General features: G+C 40.8%; 1 protein-coding gene across 2 annotated transcripts in view; it reads left to right on the plus strand.

Annotated features, from left to right (window-relative positions):
• The window catches only part of Loxl2 (Lysyl oxidase-like 2), a 152,247-nt gene that overhangs the window by 89,211 nt on the left and 39,317 nt on the right, over positions 1-23,719 (plus strand). For both annotated transcript variants that reach the window (XM_090385564.1, XM_090385563.1), the window contains exon 4: positions 12,234-12,390. In XM_090385564.1, the coding sequence (XP_090241690.1) occupies positions 12,234-12,390 (157 nt within the window). The remainder of the gene's footprint in view (positions 1-12,233; positions 12,391-23,719) is intronic.

Consider the following 23,719-nt stretch of genomic DNA (forward strand, 5'->3'; position numbering starts at 1 on the left):
GAGAAGTCTAGGAAAAGTTTTATACAATAGTGTGATCCCTAACGAGCAGCAATGCTTCACAGGTTTCTGCAGGTTATCCCATCCCTCGGTACCAGAAGTCAGCAAATGAAATTCATCTTGATTCATTGGAAGAAGTCTTCCGAGAGAGGATTACTTCGACTCCATACAGATGGTTGGGGGAATGACAGATGTCGGGTGGGATTACCCTGAGCCCAGACATCAGTGTGGAGCCAGCAGTTTAATCCCACTGAGATTCTAATGGTACTGTTATTGCATTAGCGAAGGCAAATAAAGATGAAATTAAAACGAGTGATGATGTCGAAAAGAAGGTGAGAAGTGCGACCAGGAGTGAATGGTATGAAAGTGAAAAGAATGAGGAAAATTCGTGATCGAGGAGTGCTGCTTGAATTGGACTCGGTGACAAGCATCAGAAAATTGCGGGACAATGAGACTTAAGTTTGTTAGTAGTGACTCATGTGAGCAACTTGTAGATGTGGGATAACAAGCTAATTGGTCTTTAATTTCCAATTTCTGATTTATCTCCTTTCTTATGCAGTAAAACTATGATTGCATAATTTCACTCCTTAGGCGTCACACCTGTTCTAATGCATTTTGTGATGAGTTTTGCCAATTTCTGTGTCATGTCTCTTCCTCCTAATTTTAACAACTCTACAGTAACTTCATCTTCCCCGGGGCTTTCCGATTGTTTAGTTTCTTCAACGCATGTCCTACCTCATCAGGAAGGATATCGGGTATTCTTACGTGACCCGTTGACCACGTGAAGTACGAGAGTGCGCAGTTAGTCGACCTACGTAGCATAGATAAGGTGTCAGTGGTTCTGTAGGTAGCAAAATTCCGAGCGTGATGGGTAAAAGGAAGGATTTATCGGACTTTGATAAAGGACAGATTGTGGGTGCTCGACGAGCTGGTGCCTCGATTTCCCAAACGGCTCAACTGGTGAGGTGTTCGACAGCCGCCGTAGTTAAAGTGTACCAGGACTGGAGTCAAAATGGTCAAACAACGACCCGACTGCAAAGGTCAGCAAAAGGTTGATGTTAGAGGTGAGCGCTGGATCCAACGACTCGTACAGGCGAACAGACGCAGCACTGTTCAAGAGTTGACTACCCAATACAACATGGGCAATATCTGGCATGACCAATGCGTCGCACACTCGCACGTATGGGCTATACCAACAGACGACCCCTACGGCATCCCATTCTAACTAAGGTTCATCGGCGTAAAAGAGTCGCCTGGTGCAAAGAGCATGCAAGTTGGACGTTATAAGATAGGAAGGTGTGCTGGTCGGATGAGTCACGTTATTTACTCCACAACGTGGATGGTCGTGTACGGATTTGGCGTCAACAACATGATGCTCTTGATCCATCATGCATGGTATCAAAAGTGCAGGCCGGTGGAGGTGGTTTATGGTGTGGGGCATGTTTCACTGGCAGGAATTTGTACCCCTGGTGCAAGTGGAACAACGTATCACTGGTCTCCACTATCGTCAACTGCTTGCTGACTGTGTACACCCCGCCATGTTACACTTTTTCCCGAATGGCGATGGTGTCTTCCAAGATGACAATGGTTTGAAGAACACATGATGACTTCCATGATGACACATGAAGAACATTTGATGACTTCCAGCATATCGAATGCCAGCGAACATGGAATAGTTATGAGGCAATTTATAACCAAAGTGGACTTTACTGCCGCCAAGGAAATAAATCCTTGATTTGCTTCTTCGATGAATACAACGTACTTATTAACGGGACATGGCTCCCTCAGAGCCAAGTTACATGAACTTGAGCCAGACCCTTACTGCACTTGTGAGGTGTGGAAACTTGGTCTCATGTTTTATTTGACTGCCCACAGTAGCTTCAGGCACGTTTAGAGTTGTTTAGCAGTGTATCGGATCTGACAGAAGATGACGGAAGTCCATTGGTAGAAATTTTAACTGTATTAATGATTTACAGACATTTTTAGTGACTGTTTTTAAAAGAAGACTAGAAATAAGATCTCTTCACCCTCGAGGAAATTAGATGTAGATTGTACAGATGTTTTATTAAAGAAACATATACTAAGATTATTTGTTTAGGTTCTCAGCTGGTTGGAAGTCGTAGATCGGATGCTTCGATAGAACTCTGATGGGAGGATACCCAGGGACCCTCGAGTGTTAACAGGATTCTCATAAGAATGTTGATTAGTTCTGGAGCGTGATACCTGAAATTAAACATTAAGGAACTAGATAGAAACATAGTTTACAAACATAACTTCTTCTGAAACTTATGCAGTTATACCTTGTGTGGTCTTAAGTGACATCTAGATCTGTGACCATATAGATATGAACTACCGCATACACACTTGAAATCTACATGAACTTAATGAAACGTGTTTTTCACAACGAGAACGTTTGTAAGTGAAAATACTCCATTTTCTTACCTAGACTGCCATTGGAATTCCAAATCATACACAAGTTAGGACTCTCGGGAAAAAGAGAATAATTAGAAGACTTCAGCAACAAGAAGAGAACCACCTGAAGAAAAGTTTTAAGACATGCTGGCACAGAACGGAGAAGACTACTGGGACTGACTTCTTTCTTGAATGAAATCAAACTGGACAGTTTGAAGTCACAAGTTCAACTTGTGACTTCATTTGAAAATAAGAAAATGTACTGAGAATAATTGAACTGTGGTGAAAAAGATTGAGACTAGGAAATCATGTATATATGTTAATATAATTGTTACAATTGTTTTGCTAGAACATCCTTCTAGCCTTGGAGTGGTTGGTCCTGGTGACTCGGAACCAAAATTACCTATCTCCTAAGAACAGGAGTGTTTGATCGAAATACTCGGACCATAATGTATATAACTACTTGTTTTTTTTTTTTGCTGGCTCTCCGGTAAGGGCACCCTGGGAGCGGAATTGCAGGCACTCGCCAGTATTGCACTACCTCTGGTGCCAGATTTTCGGTGGTAATAACACCGGTACAGGAGAACTGTTGACCCAGGCCCGGTGCTAGGGATGGGCACCAGGCTGCAGCTGCCCATACGTTAGCTGCACCCTGGTGGCAAAGTGGCCTGACACAAACAAAACAACACACATTAATATTGCACACATACACTGACACTTTTCAGGCCCATTATGCAGAGTTTCTGCACCATAACAGAGTACAAAGGTGGAGATGGGCTAAGGCCTAGGAGCCACCCCGATATAAGAACACACACACAAACACACACAGTACCTTGATTACCATTATATAGAACAGATATATATTTATATGATAATGTCTATAAAACTGTATATAAATTGTTTATATCATGAGAATGTACATAAAATTGTGTGTAAATAAATGGGAAAAAAAATGGAATATCGATTGGCCTCCGCTGACCTGCATTGCTGACCGCATTAGACACAGCTTGACTGGCCATATCTCCCGAACGCTTCCGACATCTTGTTGAATGCCACGTCGGATAGCTGCTGTCCTGAGGGCAAAAGGTGAACCTACGAAGTATTAGGTGGTTGGTCATAATTCAGTGATCACTCAGTGTACAGTTCTTTTACCTGAAGGAATCTCTATCAGGTTTCTGATAGAGATTCCTGAAGATATTCCTTCAGGAATCCAAAATGAACGAGGGAGGTATATTTTCACTGGTATAATAATATAAGAGAGAAGCAGGGAACAAAAATGCAAAATTCTGGGAAAGTTACAGAAGGCTGGATGTCATGAATTTACCTTCGGGCAGCGTGTTGCAGATCATTGGAATGAATTGCCTACCACACTGGTTGACGCGAAAAGTTTGGTAAAGTTCAAAGTGGAACAGGACAGTCACATTTTGGCGATGGGGGAGGTATGAATGAAAGAATTTTCTCCTTTTTTTGGCGGATGCACAAAATGTCCATTTTCTCGCTAAATGATGCGACGAAATGGTATATTAAGATGAATATATTAATGTTATTAAATGCTACGTTAAAGAGAACATTTATCATTCAGTTCCCTTTAATGCACAATTAAAGTGAATTGAATTAAATCCCCATTGTGATGTATGGATCCCACTATGTGATATCACCTTGTGGACAAGACCTTCATTGACAGGTAAAATCAAATCCGTCTGATCCTTCTATGCCTAACAATAATTTGAACCTCATCTCAATGCTACAAGGCTCTTATCAGCACTCTTCCACTCGACCTCCATGTGGCATACCATGAATTGTATGATTCTCTGAGAAAAAATCTCCGTACCGAATCGGGACAGTCGGTTAATAATGAGAGGAAACGTAAATGGAATGAATTAAAAACGTGATGGAAATCCCAGTGGGCTGGCTGCGGAAAAAGGAGCAATAACCAAAATATTTCTACCAACTATCGATTTCATGAACAAGCTCGCTCACCTTGACTTAATTCCCACTCAACGTAGAAACCACGTCTTCTTAAGGGTCCATAAGGAACATTTCAGGAATGGACCTTAACGACATTCTTTGCGTTGGTGGTGGTGGGATGAAAGACTGAAGCCATTTCATGTTTAACTTCATTGTGTTCCTGGACCACAGTGAACAACTCGCTGGACGTTGATTTCTCAGATCTTTAGCTGGAGCATCTCACATCTCGGACAGAGACGCTTTTCAGGCTTTCATTGTTGCAAACTTTAAAACATTTGCAACCATGCTCTTCGGGTTAACTAGTAGCGCCCTGGCACCTCCTCTAGCACCTCAGTAACCTGACACAGGAACTGAACTGCAATCCTCAAGACTGTTACTCTTTCACGGCAACTCCGAATCCTATCAAACCATATTCTTAATCCCAGTGATACAAACATCTACAGCTGCCATAGTGTAGAGTCCCTGGGGGTACTTTACCCTTCTACCCTATCACCTAGTGTTCTGTAATTGCTATTGACCCCACACTTCCACTGATAACCTGTTCTCTTTGTGGCGAACCATACTCTTCCCTGGCGGCGGAGGGTTGTCTTGAACTGAGACTCTCTCTGCCCAACAAGGACTTCCTAACTATTTTCTCTCTCTCTCTGTTCTGATCAGCTTTGCTAGGTGCAGTATCTTCACATACACTAGGCGGGTTACCATAGTCTTGTTCGGGACCGCCTACACACACACACACACACACACACACACACACACACACACACACACACACACACACACACACACACACACACACACACACACACACACACACACACACACACACACACACACACACACACACACACACACGCCGACCGGGCTAGCCGGGTGGGTAAAGTGCCTGCCTGGCAACCCAAAGGTCGCGGGTTCGATTCCCGCCTTGGGCTTGGATCAAAGTACTGCAAAAACCTTGGGAGGTGCATTATGGCCACCGAAGCCTATGCGCCAACAACTACCAAAAAAAAAAAAAAAAAAAAAAAAAACACATACATACAAACAAAATTGTATTCGGTGTTAATTTTTCAACATCCACTGGCCTGGCCCTTTCGGGTGATCCCATAGCTGATGACGGCCCCCACTGGTCGGGGAACACCTCGCAATAGAGGCCCCCTGCTGAAGCTGGGGTTCTCTTAACGTGTGATCTATTTGGATTCAGATTGATGGGCCCAATTACCAACAATACCTCAGTGCCGAATACTGACCCAGAGGTCTGTTGGTGATGCCATACTATGGGAGACTGAAGGCTAAGAACTCATCAAGCCCGAACCCTATTCCACAACAATGCATAACTACGCCAGCATAGCTACCTGTCCTCTCTAGCGAAGTCTCCCAAAGCTGATGACAGCGGGTGCAAATGTGGCAGCTGGTGCAATTCGCGGATGTCTAGCCTGGAGACATCAGACTGGTCGCATTTCAGTTGGAATATCCAGCAACAGGACACATCGAACGTGGCATCGGTCCCTGGACGAGATTTCAGATCATAATATGAAAAGCAGTAACTGTTCGGATATTAATCTCATCATATTATAACCCTCTGTGGATGTAAATATCCGACGTTTCCTACAAAACATCAGGAGTGTCAAAAACAAACTAGATGGCCTACTTGATTTTCTTTCTTGAGCGGAGTACGACTTCGTCATTCTGAATGAAACCTGGCTCAGAGATAAAATGGAAATTGCTACCTTCACCGCAAATCTTGGCTATCACACGCTGGCTGCTAACAGAATTGTGAGACGAGATGGCGGCGTAGCAATCTGTCAAAGGAGTTCACTTCCCCTAATTAAGGCATCCACTTATCCAGGAAGTGATTTTCCGTTTATTTCCCTCCACCGGTTTCTGAGAATTGTGTCCTTAATCTGGCAGCATGGCTGTCATCCACAATCAATCATCGGCAAAATCTTGTCATCCTGGGAGACTTTAACCTTCCACTGCCAGCCACAAAGAAGCTCCTAGATACACTGTGATTGAACATGTCGGAAATGGGCATTGGTCTTATTCATGTTCCTCCCTCACATGAATATATGTCACCCTGCAGCGCATCTTCTCAACTGTTGTAAAGAAAACCCTGACCATAACTGAGAACTTCCTCCCGTCTGATCACGATCCGATCGCTGCTGTGATATCACTGCAGGCACCTAAGGATGAATGTACGCAAGTACAAAAGACAAACACTGTCAGGAGAGTATACAATCCAAAAGACATCAACGTTGGAAAAGTTACTACCCTTTTCCAACTTTACCCATGGAACATACTTGCTAAGCTTAACATCAGTGAGGCTGACTACTGGCTTTCGAGAAGGATGGAATTCATTGCAAGGCCTACAATGTCCAAAACATACATCCTTAGTCCCCACTCAAACCCAAGGGGGAATGACCTCCTCTACTTTCCTATCGCCTTTATGGAAAAACAGGCAGCACATGCTTCCTACAAGAAGTCGCCTTCACAAGATTCATATGCCAAATTTTCCAAAGAAAGGATGGGTTTCCAGAAGAGTAAACAATCAGCTATTGACAATTTCATGAACGGCCGGCTATCCAGGGGAAAACGTGTGTGATTCACAAGTCATACTTGCACCCCTCTGTCTTTAGATGTCCAGGAATGGTGTGAGCATATGTTGCGTTTTAAGCGAGATCACTGTGTCCGAAGCATATTATTGGAACGAAGCGCTTAACGTTTCTTCCCCTACTAGTAATACAGAAATTTCCGAAGAACAGCTAATAAAAATAATAAATTCACTACCTGACAAGTCCACCATAGGAATTGCCGCAATACCTCTTTTTAGTCTAAAAATTGCTCCTCATTTCATCAGCAAAGAGCTCACTCAACTCTACAACAAAGTACTCAAATATGCACCGGTGCCTTCAAGCAGGCTGTCGTACAGAGTTGTGGCAGTTCCGAAGAAGCCGAATGCGAAAATACCGTCTGAATTCAGGCCGATATCAATTGCCTCTCCCTTCCAGAAATGCCTCAAGAAGTGCATCTATAATGATGTAGTACTCGCCATCTTTGCTCATAGGCCCGAACATGCTCATTATTCCATGCGTAATAGATCTACTGTAACCTGCCTACAGTCCTTACCAGAAAATACTTCACACCTGGAATGACAACGAAGATCTTCACACTATTTTTCTGGACATGAAATCTGCTTTCGACTCAGTCCAAATAACACCCCTTCTTGCCTTACTTGAGAGATTTTACGGGATATCCGGAAATATGCTCGAGATCTTCAATAATCTGCTATCTAAGAGAATGCTTCACTTCACAGGCAATGGCATTACAGTCTGTAAAAGCGTCGAGGTAGGAATCCTACAAGGTGGTTCTCTCTCAACCTTGCTATTTGCAGCAATATTCGTTCCACTAATGGATCAAATTCCAGCGTTCCTATCGTAAGCTGATGATATTGTACGCTACTTGCCATTCAAACGTCGTGTTGGTGACTCACAAGAAAGACAAACCCCCTCTGAATCTGTAAACAGCTACCTAAATATATTCTGTAAGTATGCCAAATTTTTTGACCTTTCAGTTAATCCAGAGAAGTCAAACTATTTCATCTTTACTCCAAGTCGGTTGACTTCTGCTGATACTGCATCTTCTCTACGTCCCGAATTGGCAGGAAATGTTCTGACTCCCACAGACAGTGTCAAATTCCTAGGAGTAATCCTTGATGCCAACCTCACCTATAAAAAACAAATAGAAGCTCAGTATTCCAAAGCCATAAGAGCCTTATGGGGAATGAAACTAGATCTGTGCAAAACAAACAATAAGCAAATAATAAGGAAATATCTCGCAACTTACTTCTGTAGTGTGCTCTTCTATGCCGTGGAAGTTTGGCCGGCAGCACCACCCACCAGCCTCAGGTAACTATGGAGTCTCGAATTCTGAAGTGGTGATGAAGTGGGCCAACTTGTGGTCGCACCAGATCTACACGACATCTAAATCTGCATTCTGCTCCAGCCTTCAATACACGCCCGCAGTCCACAAAGCCCATGTGCTAAAAATAAAGGCATTCCTTCATTTGTGCTCAGCTAAGCATGATCACATCAACATCTGGAACACGATTGGTTGGCGTTTGCCAGGCAGACACCTCCGCAGCACTTCCTCCTTGTGCACAAGTCTCCAGAGGTTACAGAATTTCAAGAGACATTTCCAAATGTGGCTCTGGACACTCAACTCGCTCAACATCGACATTGACCTGTGGACTATGGACAAGGCATATTGCGATGGCATCTTGTCCTATCTTGCTGTTTGTAAAGGACAGTTATGTAAGTGCCGGTCTTAGTTAGACGATGTCATTTCATGCTATGTTCAACTTGTAGTAGCCCTTTTTCGTTTTAATTTACTATTTCATTATTACATTTTGATTACTACTTTTTGTTTTTTATTTATTTGTTTATTATTATTTTTTTCTAAAAAAATCACTTGTTTATACTGTAAGATTCCTCTGGCTTTCTGTGTAAGGAATCGCTATTGTATACAATTTATGTTAATAAAGAATCTTATTATTACTATTATAACTCTCGGTGACTTCAACGCTAAACTAGGCAGAGAAGAAGGCATGGATCTATTTGGGAGACACATCGTCACTGAAGAAACAAACAGTAATGGTCTTAAAGTAGCAAAATTTTCTGCTTCCAACACTTTAAGGTCATGAGTACCTGGTTTCCAAGAAAGAATATTCATAAAGGTACATTAATAAAGGTCACATTATGGATTTTCCTTTAATTCTAAGGCTGCAAAATTTCTGGTATAAATCAGGCCAATCAGACTGATCATGTACTGGTCTTTAAGAGGTGGGCTACTACAATTGAAAATGTCCGTTCCTTTCGGGGCGCCAGCTCTAATTCTGGTCATTTGCTAGTGGGAGCCAGACTGAAGTATAAGATAGCCCTAGTAAACAAGAGGAAAGGCTGAGAAAACTAAGCGGTGGAATGCAGGGAAATTGAAAGATAGACTTGTCGAAACGAAGTACCAGGCAAAAGTTGGCCCGAAGACTGCAGAAATAGGAAAACAATGACAAGATTGAAGATGAAGGGACTTGCAGAAAGGAAGCAATTCTGAGTGCAACACGCATAACCTTAGGTGAGACCTCAAGACCGAGAATTGAGGAATGTTACGATGAAGAGTTCCGAGAAGCAATAGAATTGAAGAGACAAGCAAAGGTGAAATGTTTTGCAGCAGAATAGCAGAGCGAATAGTGAACACTACAAGGAAAACCGTAGAAAGAAAAAGAGAGAAGCTTTGAGGAGGAAGGTCGAAGAAATGACGGAAAATTACAACAAGAAGGAAAGTAAAAAGTTTCATAAGAAGATTAAAGAAAGTACACAGGAATTCCGATCAACAGTTACTGCATGTAGGGGTAGTGAAGGAAACCTGCTGACTGAGAGAAATGAGGTTCTGAAACGGCGGAAAGAGTATTTTGAGAGCACCTTGACAGAGATAAGACTGAACCAAAGCAGCTATTGTAATATACAGTAGAACCGTGCATTGAAGACCGATTCACAAGAAGGGTGATGATCTGCTTTGTTCTAACTATAGAGGTATTACATTACTGAGCGTTACTTATAAGGTTTTGTCCGGTGATTATTTATAACAGACTGGCAGCATATTCAGAGAAAATCACTGGAGAATATTCGTGTGGTTTCAGACCCAATGGCTCAACGACTGACCAGATTTTCATTTTGAGACAGATACAGGAAAAAAACATTTGAGTAAAATATACACTTATTTCACCTATATGTAGATTACAAACAAGCTTTTGATTGCCTCAACAGAGAGGAAATGATAAATGATCTTCTTCTTTTGGGCATACCTGCAAAGATTATTAGGCTCATAAAAGCAACCCTGACTGGATCTAAAGCAGTGGTGAAAGTTGACAATTTACGCTTGTGTAAATTGTTAATTGTTGTGTAAATGCACTCTTACTGTGTTATTTAACTTGGTTTTGGAGGCGGCTCTCAGAAAATTAGAAGTGACTGGATAACACAGGCACAAATACAGTGCTGGTCTGTGCATATATTGATGACGTTGCTATTATCAGTAGTACTAAAGAGCACTGGAGGAAACAGTGGCCAGTATGTATAGTGAAGCACAAAGAATAGGATTTAAGGTATACTGTATGAAGCGCAGACAAAAATATATGCAAGTCCGGAGAACAGCAGATAACATGGAAAATTAAGAACCAACGGCTTTCCGTTTGAGCGTGTTCGGAATTTTGCCTATCTAGGTTCACAGATAAACCAGTCCAACTCTATTACTAATCAAATTAATTCCCGTATCCTGATTGGAAATAGATGTTCCTATGCACATGAAAAATTAATAAAGTCCAGAGAGCCGAACATACATTTAAAATTAAGAATATACAAAAGTCTCATTAGACCAGTAGTGACATACGGTTGTGAAGCTTGGACATAACGAATAAAGATGAGCAGTCATTGAGAGTATCCGAGCGCAGAATTTTACTAAACGTTTTGGGCCCATACAAGATGTTGATGGATTCTGGAGGATCAGAAAGAACCATGAACTTGACCATTTTATTCAGGGTGCGGAAATTGTCAGATTTGTGAAGAGCCAGAGACTTGCTTGGTTAGGACATGTTATGAGAATGGATGACAGCAGAACAACTAAGAGTATAATGAAATGGAAACCTACTGGAAGGAGGGCGAGAGGAAGACAGCGGTAAAGATGGATAGATAATGTAGAAGAGGACTTAAAGACCGTGAGGATAAGAAGTCGGAGAAGTTTAACTTCTGGGAGGGGTTATGGTGGAACATCATCGAGAAGGCTAAAACCTACCCTGGGTTATAACGCCAGAAGAAGAAGAAGTTTGTTTGCCTACTGCTTTTGTACAATCGAATACACCCGGAGAAATATTCAAAAAGTGCCGGATTTTTGAGGTTTTATTTTGTGTGTTTGCGTGAGTGCGCGTCGTATGACAGCAAAGGTTGCTCTAATATCAACCTGAAATCCAATGTAAAATTGTATACAACTCTTTGCAATTATATATGACAATACAAAGCAATATGAACAATTCAAAGTCATAATGTTCTAAGTAAACGGAAATATTAAACTCTCTCTCTCTCTCTCTCTCTCTCTCTCGAAGCCCTATTAAGATGCCAAAAGCTCACTGCAGTCCAACGAAACCTAGCTGGACTGCCTGGCCCTGACCCTGACCATCGGGATGGAGCTTAACGCTAGCCTGTCAACCAAGACTGATAAAAAGTCTAACGTATCGCGAAGTCGCTAGAATAATCACGCTTTACTGTTTTGTACTCGGAAAACGCATTCGCTCGGCCGAAGGTTCGGTCGTCAACACTTGACATTACAATTATAAAATAGAAACATGTTCTTGTGGAGATTTACCCCCTTGACCTTTCCGGGTGCGCTTATGCTCCAAAGCCAACTCTGCAATATGGGTCGCACCTCCATAGCCAGGTGGGCAGGAGCAGCAGTGCGTAGCACATGCTTCTTGATTAGACCGGGATTCGAGCCCGTGACCACCAAATACGGAGGATGCGGAAAGGTCAGGAAATGACCACCGCATATCCTCGGAGCAATATGCCCTTAGTTGCTAATGCTCCTAAAAAACAAATAACAACAACAGAAATATGGGTCCTCAGACACCTTGCATAGCCCGGGTAAGTTCTGTAATATTTTGACTGTTAAATCAGTAAAAATATCACTCAAAATCTCTTATTTTAAGATATTCCATATTTTAGTTCCAAAATTATTTTATTTGTTGCTAGGCTTTGTTGAATAAAACGCATCTAATATAATATGTGTAGATTTATGTTCAATGGTGTTTCTTTTAAATTTAGAGTTCATTTTTTGGTGGTCATCCCAAGAACATGATTCTCAGCGGGGTGAAATGTACGGGAGATGAGAAAGCCATCGATGAATGTGTCCATGACATGTTTGGAAGAGTGTTTTGTCCAGGAAAGGAAGAAAACATTGCTGGAGTTGTGTGTGCTACGGGTGAGTACTTCAGTTCGAATCATTTTTTCCAAATGGAAAATGTTTCCTCACAATTCAAAGCCTTTTCTTTCTTAGAAAGGTTTTTCAATCCATTTCTGTAATGTTACATTTCTTGCTATTCGCTTCGCAGTTAAAACAGTGGCTATGATCACCGTCTTTCCACAATGTATCAAAAGGGAAACTGCTTTCGAATCCCTTTTCAAAACGATTAACTTTAATCTGGTTTTTCACTACGTGGACAGATTTAGTTGATCTCGTGAGCGAGTTTCACGCTTACATTTCTCTCCAGATCGCATCTTTCGTCCAGCACTCAGACAAACCGACCGAAGGAAACATGGTATTACTGACCCTTCGCAGGGTTACTTGCTTTGGCGCTTAACAGATACACACTGATAATAATTCCACCTCCTATCCTTTTCATCAGTATTAGAAAAAAAATGCGAGAAAGTAAACTTATGCAGCATTAGCTGAAAAAAAAAAATACTTTAGAAAAATTTCAGCCTCCACAGGCATGGCGAAAATTTATTCCACACTAATCCGCTCTTCGATTCATCTTTATGGCCATCAAAAAATCAACTCTCAATTGGAAATAAATAGCGCAAAAAAAAAAAAAAAAAAAAATATATATATATATATATATATATAATAAATCTGCAAATATTATATTAACTGTGTTTTATATAAAGCTTGGCAACAAATAAAATAATTTGAAACCGGAAACGTAAACACTTGATGCAGTTGTCCACTTTCGATTTAAATTAACGCGCAACCCACTGTGCATACCGCGTATGCAAAGATAAATGTTTCAGTATAAAAAATAGCTCCATATCAGTGTTACTCAGCTTATTTAATCCAAAACTATTGTTCGCTACCATCAAACCAATTTCATTAAAAAATAAAACAATTATATATATAAAGTATAAAAATGCCTCAATAAATGTGTTGCTCAATTTATCTAATCCTAAAATATTTTTCGCTGAAAAGCAATTCTATTAATTTCAGTTTTGAGCACTTTTATTTCACCATATAATTATTAATGAAAACAATTATCATCCTTAAAATCCAGCCCCTATAACACCATCAAATCTTTCCAACATAAATGCTCTCTAATCATATGATGTTCTATCACTAATAGAATGGCCACTAAATGAATGGTGCCCGATTTATATTACACTTGTATAATTAAATTATTTTGCGTAACTTCTTAAGGTCGTACATATAATTCGTGAAACCGCTAATTAGCACTACTTGTTTTAGATAATACTTACCTAAATCACAAGATACACTGTGTCATTATTCAATTCTATATCTACTGATCCAAATACTTTCAATCTTATTAAAGAATTTACTTTCCAGTTATCCTTACCTACAACATTTATTTCAACTTATCACCGCAATATTTATATTCAATATTTAACTTTACCATTTCTGTTTTATACTCATACAAAAAAGTTTGAGAGGATAAAGTGCCCTTATCTTCCCAATTTTTTCCTCTTCAATATATTTTTCTAACTCACTTTTCCCCCTCATTTTTTCTCTCAGCTACAGTGCTAATCTGAGGTATACTCAGATGCTTAAAAGGAAACTACTGAAATTTTTGAAAGAGCCCAAAGATGAGCAACCAACTTGATGATCTGCAAAAGGGCACCTGTATGAGAAAAGACTTTATGCATGTGGGCCACAGTACTTGGAAACCATAGGATGAGGCCTCGTTGAAGTCCATAATGCTCTGAGAGGGGACAGTAAAATTTTTCACTTCTGTTAACGATTCCAGAATCTAAAGCCATAAATTCGTATTACAGGGAAAGAAATTTAGAGTGGATTTTAGAAAGTTTTCTTTTAGCTAGAAAGTTGTCTATTAGTAGAATAAGTTATACATAGTTTCAGCTAACAGCCCGGGAAAATTCAAAGTTCAGCTGGATAGTTACCCATGTGAGGAGGAAAACAAATAGGTATTTACAGTGTATTTAATTTTATTTAGTTATTTTATTTTTTAATCAGGACAGCATAAGTTTATCTAATTCTAAAATATTGTTCGCTACACTCAAACCAGTAAGAAAACCCTATGGCTTTCTTGGTATGTAGCTAATACTAAAAGAAAAAAAAAGAGATTCAACAAGTTCCATAACTTGGAAAAATCCATAGAACGTCTCGTATGTAATAAAAGTTATAAAAATTTATAATTTTTAAAATAATTTTAAATATATAAAAGTTTAAAATTTATTACTGCCAGATCTTCATTTATGCGTAATTTATATTCATTATTTTCTTTCATTAGGATTATTGCATTGTCTGAATCCTTAATGATACAAGAATATATATACAGTACAGCACAACATTAATACTGAAGTTCAGCAGCTACAAAAGAAAAAGAGTAATACGTTAAAGTTAATTCGTATATAACTTAGTAAAACAAATACATTAAAAATTAATTAACTAAATTAAATTTAAAAAAAAACTTGGCGAGAGCCTTATCTAATGATCTAATCCATCTAATGATCAGATGATTAAGGATCAGAATTTCACAAAGATCGCATAAAACTGTTTCAGCCACACATATAGCAGTGTTGAAGACATCCTGTGCAAAAGTGCTGAAGTATTTATAATTGTGATGGGTATGAATTAATATATGTTCTTATTCCTTTGGCAAATTAATAATCTTTGTGATCAGAATAGATCTCAAGTCTTCATAGTCAGGACAGTCATACATTATATGGTGCCAAGATTCGTCAGCGTCACAGTGGATCATCTGTGATGGCCAGAGACGTTAATTTTTCTTGTATCGACCCGTGGCCTGTGAGGAGGTACGTTATGTACAGGCCAGGGGAAAACCAGCTTGGGGCTTTTGGGAACGTGAACGTTACTTCAGGGATGAATTTCTTTGTAATTGCCCCATTAGTGGACGTTGTCCATCTGTCTTGCCAGGCTTCCTGCAGGTGAGCGAGAAGGCGCCTTTTCTCTGTGTTGTGGCACCTCCGTAGCCAGGTGGGCAGGAGCAGCAGTGCGGGAGGCACCCGCTTCTCCACCAAATACGGAGGATGCGGAAAAAGTCAGGGAATGACCACCGCATAGCCACGGAGCAATATGGTCTTAGTTGCTAATGCTCCTAAAAATCAAATAACAATCTCTGTCTTGCGATTGATTGCTGGGTTGGTGGTGAATCCAATGGTGGTAGTGGAGATTCCTATGGACAGATGATACAACATGCCGCATCGAATTATTTCAAGATGTAGAGGGAGGACTCCAGCAAGGACTTGGAGAGCAGGAGTGCTCACCGTGCAGCAGGCTGTGGTGATGGTAAGTAGTATTGCTCTTTGAATTTCTTCTAATTTCTTAATTTCTAATTTCTTCTGATTTGTGACAATAGTTGTCCAATGATACCAGACCCCTGCAGCATATGAGATGGCTAGAATAAAGACTGCTTTGTAAAACAGGGCTAGGGTACGTCGGTTTAGACCACAGTCCCTGCGGGTGACCCTTGCCACCAGTGCTGTGTAATTTCTTATCTTCTTTTGGATATACTGTAGGTGTGGGTGGAAGGACAGTTTTGAATCCAGGATTACACCAAGGTGCTTAAGCTGGGTGCAGTGCTGATGGTTGTGGCATTGATTTTAATCTGCGGTGGTCTGGTTGAGCTTAGGTTCCCTTTCAGGAGGATGTTGGAGGTTTTCTCAGCCGAGATTGTCAGATTGTGCTGGGTAGCCTACTCCTGGAGGAGCCAGAGTGCTCGGTTAGCAGAAATTTCAAGCTGGGCTCTTGAGCTGGCAGGCACGGAAAGGATCAAATCGTCTGCATAGTCTTGGGACTTAACATGCCCAAGATCTTGAATTAGGAACTCATCCAGGACCATGTTCCAGAAAGCTGGTCCTAGGACCGAGCCCTGTGGGCATCTCCTGTGGATCTTTCTGATCACCCTTGAGTAGGGAGTTTCTGCACTGACAGATCTGTCACATAGATAGCTTTTAATGCAGGAGTAGAGATTTTGAGGAATCTGTACTTGCCTGAGCCTGCCAAGGACGCTCGGCCACCAAAGTGAGTCGAACGCTCAAGGCCTGGACAGTGGAGCAGCCTTTCTTAAAGCCATATCATCGGTGGGTGGGCAGGTACCCTGGTAATGCGACATGCCATCACAGTTGTGAAGTGATTGCACAATACGAGAGATGCCAAATGGTGTACAGATAATGTTCAAAGATGAAATGTACAAGGCCTAATGATATGCCTTGTGCATGGATGTTACGTAATCACTTAATGGAAATGATTACGTAACATCCAGATTTGTTCACTTCATGGAAGTGATTTCTGAATGTCCGATCGGAATTCCACAAAAGTAATAACATTATCTGTCAGTATAATAATATCGTGGAACAATTCCTCGTTCTGCTCCGACTCCTATCCAGCAAATCTAGCGCCTAGTGATTCTCTGAAACTGTTGCATTTTACGTTGTTTTTGCCTTTTCTTTAATTTTATTCCCTATTTCTCAAGTGTTTTACGTTATCTGTGTTTTTCTTATTATAACCAGTGGCGCGTCATACCTTCATGGGGCGCAAAGCAAAATGGAATCTTTAGATGGGGATTCCAAATTCCATTTCAAGGCAGTCGTTGGCTTTTTCAATTGACTCAACTATTTAAGGAAGAACTAAATAAAAAATTTTCATCAAAATCGATAAAACTTTATCGATTTGAAAATTACGTTTTTTGAAAAAAACGTAATTTTCAAATTAAGCTTCAAGTATTGCCAATTGACCTTGGCAGGTATAATGTTCAGTTTCCGATAAAAAAAAATCACCTAAAAATATTAGTAAAAAACAGCAATGAGTTTTGAAACAGTGATTTTGGGGCCCCGTCTGAACGGAGCCTTAGGCAGATGTCATTTTGGCGCGTTATAATCAGTGGCGCGTTATCCTATAGGATAACGCGCCACTGATTATAACCTCTTTAATCTCTGGCCTTCTTCTGGATGATTAACTTGTACAACAGTATCTTTCAATTTCTGTCGCATTACAACGAAGAGCATTCATTATTTACTTATTTTGTTTATATTTGTAATACAATAACTTCATTCACCTTTCACTTTTTTAGTTACAATGCGCTAATTTCATTTTTGGTTTTTTTATTCATGTGGACATGTGTTTTTGTAAAGGGCGGCTCCTTGAACGTCAGTTCATATCCGCCTCGTATCTCTGTGAAGAACGGTATCACTACAAATGTCCCAGATATGTAAATGATGTAGATTTGTGTGTATTCTGTTGTTGTTGTGTCTGGCCGCTTGGCTACCCAGAAGCATCAGTCACCTGTAGAGATGATTCTGGGTACTCGTCTACACCACGGGAAGGTGAGCCAGTTCCAATAGTGCTCTGTCTCAATTCGAGACTGTGACCCACCTGATGTTGCCAAAATGTGGGCCAGATTCCTCTGGGGACCCACTCCAGAGGGAAAAAAAAAGAGAGAGAGAGAGAGAGAGAGAGAGAGAGAGAGAGAGAGAGAGAGAGAGAGAGAGAGAGATTCCCGTGGCGTATTAAAAAGAGAGAGAGAGAGAGAGAGAGATTCCCGTGTGGTATTTAAAAAAAAAAAAAGTTGAGATTTGCTCATCTACAGCAAAATCAATTGTTCTATAAAGAGGAACGCCACTACCAGGGTTTGGGCCACCCTTGTGGTTGCTGACCCCCTCATTACTGTAACAAAAATTTCTAGTCTCTGCTCCACACATGCGCATGTGCATGCTTGGAAGGCTGTTTTGGAAAAATTTGTGGGTTCTCCGTATGCTCAAAGTAGTCAGGCCGGGCAGGCCATAGAGCCATTTCTAAATTACATGGAAGACTTTTTGATCAGTTTATCTGGTTTTCCCGTCATTTTTATGATGGATGCTAAAGCTCACTGACAGACTTGGTGAGTTGTATAAATGTAATACAATGAGTTATTTCAATACCATTTTCCAAGAGAAGAAACTTGCCTGGGCAAGGTTTGTTCAACATAACATAAATGAATATCCGTGGCGATTACCCAACAAACTTGTTACTAACAAGGTTCATCCCGGCGATGTTCTTTCTTCTATTATTATAAATGGTAATGAACCGCTGGACTGGAGTTAATGCCATCTTGGATGGCTTGCTCCATGAGGACACTGCCTCCAGTGAAACCACCATCCAAACTTCAATGAGATTAGATCATTTATCATACCAAGGACCCCGAACCGAAGCTCCTTTTATGGATACTGAGCTGGAATCTGCTATCTTAACCTTAAGGGATGGTAAATGTCCTGGATAGGATCTCCTTGAAGAACTCTTTTCTGTACTTAAAAGATTTTGGAAAAATTTCCCATTAATTATATTAAATCTTTTGAATGCTTGTCTGTCTTCGGGATTATTCCCGCTGGCTTGGAAACAGGCTAGACTTAAACTTCTGCTTAAGTCCTTTGACAAACCCTCCAATGATCCGGCCTCTTACAGGCCCATTGCACTGTTGCCCATCCTTGGCAAAGCCTTGGAAAAATTAATTGTTTCTCGTCTTTTAAATTACTATTTAGACAGAAACCTGTGTTCCCCACTTCAATTTGACTTTACACGTGGAAGGTCTTCTATTGATGCTATTTGTCAGGTTTTGAGTTCTGTTCAAAATTCTAATTCTAAATATGTCCTTGGTCTCTTTGTTGATTTCAAAGGGACATTCGACACTGTTTGGTGGCCGAGAGTCCTGGCGAGGTCCAGAGAGGCCGGGATCTCTGCTCCTATTTACCGTCTCCTTTCGAATTACTTTGATTCCCACGATAGGAGGGAGTATATGATGAGAGCCTTGTCGATCATTTCGGCCCTGGAAAGATTGTGCAAGGCTCAAGGGGTAGAATTTTTTTCAGCATGGACTGTACTTGTTAACAGGAGAGATCGCTTCTACAGGGATGGGATACACTTAAATAGAAAGGGTGCAAGAATATTGCTGATGCTATCGAGGCAGTGTTAGGTGGGTCGGAAAACTGCTAGCTTGGGGGGAGACAAAGACCAATAGATTGACAGTAGCCACTGGCAGAGGTGAAAGAGATTCTTGCACTGCTTCTATTAGAATGAGCAGAAGCCTGAAAAACAAGATGCATGATATTTCAGAGACTGCTGGGAGCCATTGCGGTACAAGTAAACACATGGGTTGTGTTAGGGTAGCTAAGAATAGAAACAGGTGCAGGTATACTTGCGTGTACACCAATGCTAGGAGTTTAGTAAATAAATTTGATGAATTTGAGGTATTGCTCAAAACATCAAAGGCAGATATTGTTGGGATATCAGAGACGTGGTGTCACACAGATATAAGGGATGCAGAACTAAATGAATTTGGGGAGTACAACGTCTACAGAAAGGATAGACAGGATAGGAAGGGGGGAGGGGTTATGCTATTAGTTAAGAAACACATAAACACCAAGGAAGTGAAGCCAGTCGACATCGCTGGACAGTGCAGTGTTGAGTCAGTTTGGTGTGACATAAGCATTGGGAGATCAAAATTGAGAGTAGGAGTGTGCTATAGGCCTAATGACTCTGGTGAGTATAATAAGAAACTGTACAGGGAAATAGAGTGGGCCAGTAAATCAGAGAGTCTTATAATGGGAGATTTTAATTTCCCAGATATTGACTGGAATTTGGGGGCTGGTCACTCACACACTAGCAGGGCTTTTGTAGATTTATTGGATGATTGTTTTCTACATCAGCGTGTTCGGGAGGCAACTAGAGGGAGTAATACTCTTGATTTGATTATCAGCAGTGATTCTTCATGCATTAAGAATCTGCAGATAAATGAACCACTAGGTGGCAGTGATCACAGTGTGCTGAAGTGGGATTTACTCAAAGAGGTAACTACCATTAGGGGTAAAGGGAAAGGTTATTGCTTCCGTAAAGGCGACTACGATGGACTGAGACAGTATTTAAATTCTATACAGTGGGACCAACTGATGATGTTACCAACAGCAAATTCAAAATGGGAAGCATTCAAAGAACTTATCTTCGAAGCTTTACATACCAACTAAGAAATATTGTTCAAGGTTTAGGCCAAAATGGATGTCAGATGAACTAATGAGGCATATGGTAGAGAAGAAAAATGCATGGGATACTTACAAATTAACACATGACACAGAAGCCTATGATAGATACAAGTTGATATGCAACCAAGTTACAAAGGAGGTTAGGCAGGCGAAGGCAGATTACGAGAAATCCTTGGCAAGGGATGCAAAGAAAAACAGCAAAGAGTTCTTTACTTATGTAAACTCTAGAAGGAAAGGGATGAATCAGATTGGTCCACTTGATATTGATGGGTCAACTGTTGATGATCCTGCTCAGGTAGCTAACAAACTAAATGAATATTTTGCATCGACATTCACACATGAGGAGTTATTCAGCGAGGGGAATGCCAGAGGTGTATTCAACTCTAGCAGTAAGTTAGAGAATCTTGAAATAACTGGGAATAAAGTGGAGGAGAAACTGTTGAAGATAAACACAAGAAAGGCACCTGGGGGGGGATAGGATGTATCCAGTTATATTAAAGGAAGCAGCAAAGGAAGTAAGCAAACCCTTAGCCATAATTATGAGAGCTTCCTTGGACTCAGGGGAGGTACCCATAGACTGGAAATGTGCAAATGTGACCCCAATTCACAAAGGAGGATCAAAGGCTGACACAAGTAATTATAGACCTGTGAGCTTAACTTCTGTTCCAGGAAAATTAATGGAGGCACTGGTTAAAGAAGCACTGCAGGATCATTTAGACAAGACTTCAGTTATAGCTCGGACACAGCATGGTTTTGTTAAGGGGAAGTCTTCCCTGACCAATTTGATTGGATACTATGATGCAATCACAAAAGAACTGGATGCAGGGAATAGCTTTGATATTATATACTTGGATCTTAGAAAGGCTTTTGATACTGTTGCACATGGAAGACTGCTACACAAATTGGAGCAGTGTGACATTGGAGGCAAATTGCTGCTATGGATAAAGGGGTGGTTGAGGGGGAGAAGACAGAGAGTGGTAATCAATGGACACTGCTCATCGTGGACTAATGTTATTAGTGGAGTCCCTCAGGGCTCAGTGTTGGGTCCATTATTGTTTTCTGTATTTATAAATGATATTGATGATGGTATATCAAGCTTAATGTCCAAGTTTGCAGACGATACAAAGGTGGGCAGGGTTGTCAAAGGACACTACTGATACTATGCTACTGCAACAGGATCTGGAAAGGTTGAGCAGATGGGCTGAGAGGTGGCAAATGAAGTTTAACATTGACAAATGTAAAGTACTACACATGGGAAACAGCAACCCCAGAGCAACGTATCAACTCTGTGGTACTACACTGACAGTGGTAGAGAATGAAAGGGGGTGGTTGTGCAGGCAGATATGAAGTTCTCTGAGCAGTGCAGACGGTCTGCAAGAGTAGCTCATGGAGTATTGTCAATGATATACAGGAATTTTTCCAGCAGGGATAAGGAAGTGATTAATCCCTTGTATAAGGCAATGGTCAGGCCACACCTAGAGTACTGTATACAGGTCTGGAGGCCTCATTTCAAGAAGGATGTAGAGCTGCTGGAACGAGTACAGAGAAGGGCAACAAGATTAGTGAATGGAACAAAGGGGTGATCTTACGAAGAAAGGCTTAAGTTTTACAAATTACAGTGTCTGGAGACTAGGCACCAGCGAGGTGATCTGATAGAGGTGTATAAAGCCTTGAATGGTTTGAGCATGCTCAATGCTGATGGGATTCTTCCTCTAGCTCAGAAAAAAATCACCTGAGAGGGCATAAATTCAAATTGGGGAAAGACAGATGTAGGATAGACGTGCGGAAATTTGCCTTTAGCCAGCGGGTGGTTGGTTGGTGGAACAGACTTCCATCCCTTGTAGTGGAGGTTGATAGCCTAAATAAGTTTAAGGCTCAGCTGGACAGGTATTTTGAACGAACAGAGGGGTGAAGTGGAAGTGGGTTTTTTTTTTTTTTTTTTGGCTGATGCTGCATAAGCTTGCTTTCTTGCATCAAATGCCTCTACTAATGCTAATGCTAATGCTAATGATTCTCCCAGCATCACAGTTTCCTCAGGATTCTGCTCTGTCTCCAAATCTGTTTCTAGGGACCGCCCTCAGGGCTCTGTTCTTGGCCCTGAGTGCTGGAACATGGGTCTTGATGGGTGGCTCTCGGTTGATCGAGACAACATCCTTCAGACAGCTTACGCACATGACCTTGCTATTCTGATTTTTGGTAATTCCCGCCGAGAGCTAGAGTGCAGAGCAAATGAAGTTCTAGAGGACTTGAATATCTGGTGTCAAACACATAAACTTCAAGTTTCGACTAATAAAACAAAACAAATGTTGCTAAAGGGCTCTCTTGATGTGAATAGACCACCTGTTATTAAGTTGAAGGGAGAAATTATTAGGAGTATTCGGCAGCAAAAGTACTTAGGAATTTATTTTGATGACCGTCTTAATTTTACTTACCACGCAAAATATGTACTTCAGAAAATAAAAGCTATGACCTATAAAATTATTAAGATTACCAGGAGTACTGTACTTTTGGTGTAAAGAAATGTTCCATTAAATTATACTACTCTTGTATATTTATACCAATTGTGTGTTATGCGGCTAGGGCCTGGGGATACAGAATCGGTAACTCCCTTGTTCAAAAATATTTTACTCAAGCACAAAGGTTCTTTCTCCTCGCTGTAAGTAGAGCTTGTCGAACTGTCTCTACAGCTGCTCTCCAGGTCCTCAGTCATCGATTGCCAATCCAATATGAAGTAATGTTAAGCTATCTTTTATATTGTAGAAGAGAAAACATTCCTGCGATTGTAAATGGTTTAACATATAATACTGACTTGCAAGAAAATGTAGACATTAAAAGAATGAGAAATGAATGTTGTAGAACGTGGCAAAATACTTGGTCTACTTCTACCTTGGGTAGCGAGACCTTTAGGTTTTTTCCCGAGGTTGCTGATTATGATAAGAAAATGGACTGGTTCAATCCTGTCTTATATGTTACGTTTCTATATTCCGGTCATGGCAGTCTTAACTCTAAATTGTTCTCATTCGGGTTAAGTAACACTCCTCTCTGCAGTTGTGGTACTCAAGAAACTGTTGAGCACCTCGTCTTTCATTGTCTTCTGTATGATGATTTAAGACTGGACTTTGAACTTCTCACAAATGTATTCAATTTCTCTGAAATGGCAAGACTAGTTACCTGTCCTGAGTATTATGCTGCCTTCTCCACCTATGCGAAGAAAATGTTTAAACGGAGGAAAAGAATTCTTACTCCTGAGGTTCAGTAAAATACTAACCTAATGTTAATTGATAGAAAAATACCGCCGTCTGTCGGTTAGT

This window comes from Mastigoproctus giganteus, chromosome 11 (genome assembly GCF_048544385.1).
Source record: "Mastigoproctus giganteus isolate SK-2022 chromosome 11, ASM4854438v1, whole genome shotgun sequence".
NCBI lineage: Eukaryota > Metazoa > Arthropoda > Arachnida > Uropygi > Thelyphonidae > Mastigoproctus > Mastigoproctus giganteus.